Here is a 4482-nt window from a genome sequence, read left to right on the forward strand (position 1 = left end):
AATATCAATGACCTTTTCCCAGTTACAGATTATACAGAATTTAGAGCAAACAGACTTTAATGAACACAGACAAATAGATCAAACTTCAAAAAGCTCATCATTAGCAGCCATTTCTTACGCCTCACTCAGCTTTTAAATTAATTTTTAATAATAAAACAGATTTTTTTTAAAAAGCCATCAACAAAAACCTGATCATACAGAAATTAAAACTATATATTATTGACTTCTAAGTCACTGTCAGAGAAAACTTCATTTTTTTTTAAGCAAAATAAGAATCAGAGACTCGATCCGTCCCAGACTGGAGGGCCGGATGAAATGTTACAGAGGGCCGGATCTGGCCCGCGGGCCTTGAGTTTGACACGTGTGAAATAAACCAAACGCCTAATGGATCCGGTTAAAGAGGCTCCGTTAATGGGGTCATGTAGTTACAGCATTTGTTCGGAGTTTTCCTGTTTTTTGTTTTTTTGCTTTTCGGTTGTGTGTTCAGCCACTCAGGCACCTCCCGGCTGAAACTTACGGGTTCGTCTGTCCAAAGACGAACATTGAGCTGTAGGGCAGGATCTGCCGAGGCCCGTTAGTCGCCTCCTCCTCCTCATCCAGATCCTTCTTCTCCTCGCTGAGCTGGAAGCTGTCACAGTCGATGTTGTTCACTGGAGGGAACAGAAGACGAACAGAGCTCGTTTACAGCAGCTACAAGCAAAACGTAAACTATCGTCTCCTTTGGTGTTTGTCCGCCAGTTAGCAAAATATCTCATCAACCAGAGTTTGGATTTTAATGAAAGTGATCACCGGACGTACATCTAAAACTAACTTTCGGAGTCAGTCCCATTAAAGATGGCCGCCACAGCTATTAGGCGGTAGCTGAGAGTCACTCCCAACACGAAGCTCTGAGCTTTTAAAACCTCGCCTTTAACTACTGCAACCGCCCGTCTCTGTCTGTTAGCGTAATATCTCATGAAGCCCCAATTCAAGATGGCCGTCTCAGCCAAGTGACCTCACGAAACTCAGACAAGCTCGTTTTTGGCGTGGTAGTAGCTCAAAGATACGATGTTTTACGTTTTTTGCTTCAAACTTTTGGCATTGACCGTCGACGTTAGCAAAATATCTCACAAACCAATTCGTTAAATTTAGCGAAACTCTCAGAAATACCAGCTGGATGTACATCTACGCCTGTTAAAATGTGGGGTCGGCTCGATTTAAGATGGCTGCCACAGCCTTAGCCAACACAAAAACAGCTATAAACTCCATTGGTTTGGAGATATCGTGCTAAATCGTGGATTAGGCAGTTACCTGACTTATCGTCAAATTCGTTTGATGGGTCCGGCGGTCAACAATCAAACTGTGTGGATACATGAGCTGAATCGCAAGCTGGATGCGATCCTTTCAGGACCGCAGACTGAATTGCGTTTCTGGAACTCATGAATAATATGGGTTACATCTTGGATAAAGCTGCTTCGCGTGGATCAGGCGGAATGGTCCTGGAATTTGGCTGTTTGGATTCACCATTGAGAAGTATCAGCAAGACTTTTCAAGGCAGACGGAAAACACGTCTGCCTGACCCAAAACATTTACTGTTTGTTTGTGAATTTGGCTCCCCTAGGCTGACCTTGGTCAGCTATCTTGACATTTCTCCTCAGAGATTTATGTAAACAAGATGCTCTGCTCCCTCTGCCTAAGGACATCTGTGGATCTGTTCAGAGCTCGCTGATAAACTTTCCAGCACATTATCAAAGACAATGGCCTCTGTGACGTGATTCATGGACCTATCTGCAAACACACACACACAACATGCCCCACATCGTCTCCCACCACCTCTACACACACACTCACACACACACGCACACTTTCCGCTGTTTCTGCTGTCACCTCTCTCACTCCAAGCAGGGAAACAAGTAAAAACCTGCAGGATGGTGGCCCTCCAGGACCAGGATTGGACACCCCTGGTCTAGAGTTTCCAGCTCCAGTCCAATAGGAGGCTTGAGATAGTTTATATTTTAAGAAATACCAAATATATCAACATTTCCTTGTTGATATTCTGTGACGAGTGTGAATGTTTTGCCCTAACTGGGTATGACGGTGGTGTCTCCGGGCGGGGCGGTGACGGTGACGGGGATGTGGATGGGGTTGCTGTTCAGCCCCGCCTGGCTGGCCCTGGTGGAGTTCTTCTGGTTGTCGGCGTCTTCCTGTTTCTCGCTGGGAGTCAAACTGCTTCGCTTCGGCCGCGGAGGACTGCCGGCGAGGCTGTCCTCCTCGGCGTCCGCCTGCCTCTCCCTGAGGAAACGAAAAACAAAAGCGGCGTAAAGAACTCAGAAGGGTTTTACTGCGATGATAAAAACAACTCCAACGCTCTTATTTGACTCTAGAATCCTTTGGTTTACAGAGAAGTTTATGGTCCAATCAGTGACTGAAAGGAGCCCAAACCATCAGCCCTCCACCACCGTGCTGATTTACCGTGTTTGGTTTTCTCCAACGTGGACAAACAATAATTGGTCAAGAAGTCTTCTGGTTCCTTCAGATGAAACCTTCCAAACCTAAATCCTGCTGCCATGTTGTTTTTACAGAGAAGAGGGTTTCTTTCCTTTAACCTTTGACCTTTAACCTGCGAACTGAGGCCTCTGTAGAGTCTGAGACGGAGCTCATTTCCCTGAGAACTGCACGGTCTGACCTTCAGGGTGAATCTGATGCCACTCCTTGTTTGATTGGCAGCCGTCCTAAATGTTTTCCTCTTATAAATAATCTTCCTCTCTGTAGAACGATGGACTCTAAACGACCTTTGAACTTTCCCAGATTGAAGGGCAGCAACATCTACCTCTCTAAGGGTCATTGCTGATGTCTTTCCGCCCTGGCGTTCCATTTAGTTTTTTTTTAAATAAATCAAAACATTGAATCAAGAATCTGTTGTGTTTTTGTTCAATTAAGGTTAGATTTGAATAATTTGAAATTCTGATTAATTTTTCTTATATCCGGAAACGTTGAACCCCAGAACTCAAAGAGGGCGGACTCTTTTTATTGTTTTTTTTTGTACCATGAAATCAAGACAAATTCAATTAAAGAAGCCAAACGTGCAGATGGAACCAGAGAAACCTTCTGGGGACACGATAAGCAGAAGAAGAACTTGAGGTATTTTTGGAAGACGTACCTGCAGCTCCTGGATCCGTTCCTGCTCCTCCTGCAGTCGTCTCCAGTCAGAGTCGACTGAGCTTTAGCCAAACGAGAACAGCGGACCTTCTCTGCTCTCCCTCTGTCCTCCTCCTGAGCTCCGTTTGACAAACGTCCGTTTCCTTCTTTTGGCGTTCGGTGAGCGTGATGGTGTCGGTGGCCTCTTTCCTCTCCTCCTCCTCCTCCGTTACCGACCTCCCTCTCGGGAGATCCGGCCGGACGGTGGTGTCCCCCGTCATGGCTCCCTCCCCTCCCGTCTGGGTTTTGCTCTCGGCTCCGGTGATGAGCGTGGTGCCTCCCTCCTCGGCTGTCACCTCCTTCACGGTGGCGGTGGTGCCTCCGGGAGTGAACGTGGAAGCTGTCTCCGAGCCCGTCCTGGCGGGGACCTCCAGGCTCCTCCTGGACACCCGGGCTGGTTCTGTCGCCGTCGCCGGCTTCCACCACGAGCGGCCGGTCCGTGTGGGTCTTCATGTCGGGGTGCAGGTGGAGGGCGGCAGACATCCTGAGGCGTTCCTCGGAGTCGAGCTCGTTGAACAAGGCCTCGGTGCTCGCCTTCATGTTGTGTTTCCTGAGCTGGTTGGTCCTCTGCTCCCACACGGACATGGTCTTTGCAGACCGCTGCTGCTCCTTGCTGCAAGCATCAAACCAAAGATCAATGGAAAACAGGGAAAGAAAACAGCTCTGGTATCCTTGTATGTCTCTACTTAATGGCTTCTGGTTGGGGTTTGGGATGTAGTTCCATCCATAGAAGCTAAAAACTCTAACTTCTTTTTATTTCTAATGACGCTCAGGAAGAAAGGCAGATTTAGGCCTATGGATGTGTCGCTCACAGATGGTCACCATGGTGAAGTTTTCACTTACCATGCAGAGAAGCATCCAACACGTGAGATGGTTAAATGTTTCGAACGCTGAGACGATTAATGACACGTTTTCTTTTGCCGACCCCGGCCAGACAGTCACAATACGTACAAAATATCTCCAGACCCACTGGACGGACTTCAATGAAGCTCTCTGCAACAAATCGTCGAACCCAAATTCAAGCCAACGCCAAAATATCTACAACTCAATCAGTTTTACAGATACTGAGCTAAAGTTTGGTGGTTTTTGGTAGCCAAGAGTCAGCCTCAAAACTCTCATACGATCTTTGTTTCGTACTTTGGCGTGGAAGGCGGAGTCGTGACTGTTCAGAGTTTATATCATCAACCGTGAAGTAAGAAACAGAACTGACTGAACTCCAGGTCTGCAGTATTTGTCATATAACCTACAGAATGTCTGACAATGTTGTTACGGCTCTTGGTTTTGGTTTTGGTGTCCCCCCCCCCC

General features: G+C 47.2%; 1 protein-coding gene across 1 annotated transcript in view; it reads right to left on the bottom strand.

The window, feature by feature from the left end:
* cacna1bb (calcium channel, voltage-dependent, N type, alpha 1B subunit, b) overlaps positions 1-4482 on the bottom strand; it is a 140768-nt gene that overhangs the window by 61178 nt on the left and 75108 nt on the right. The window contains exons 21-23 of the mRNA XM_037979527.1: positions 3140-3790; positions 2066-2271; positions 518-650 (exon numbers count right to left, since the gene is read on the bottom strand). Of these exons, the coding sequence (XP_037835455.1) occupies positions 518-650; positions 2066-2271; positions 3140-3790 (990 nt within the window). The remainder of the gene's footprint in view (positions 1-517; positions 651-2065; positions 2272-3139; positions 3791-4482) is intronic.

Source organism: Kryptolebias marmoratus, linkage group LG14 (genome assembly GCF_001649575.2).
Source record: "Kryptolebias marmoratus isolate JLee-2015 linkage group LG14, ASM164957v2, whole genome shotgun sequence".
Taxonomy (NCBI): Eukaryota; Metazoa; Chordata; class Actinopteri; order Cyprinodontiformes; family Rivulidae; genus Kryptolebias; species Kryptolebias marmoratus.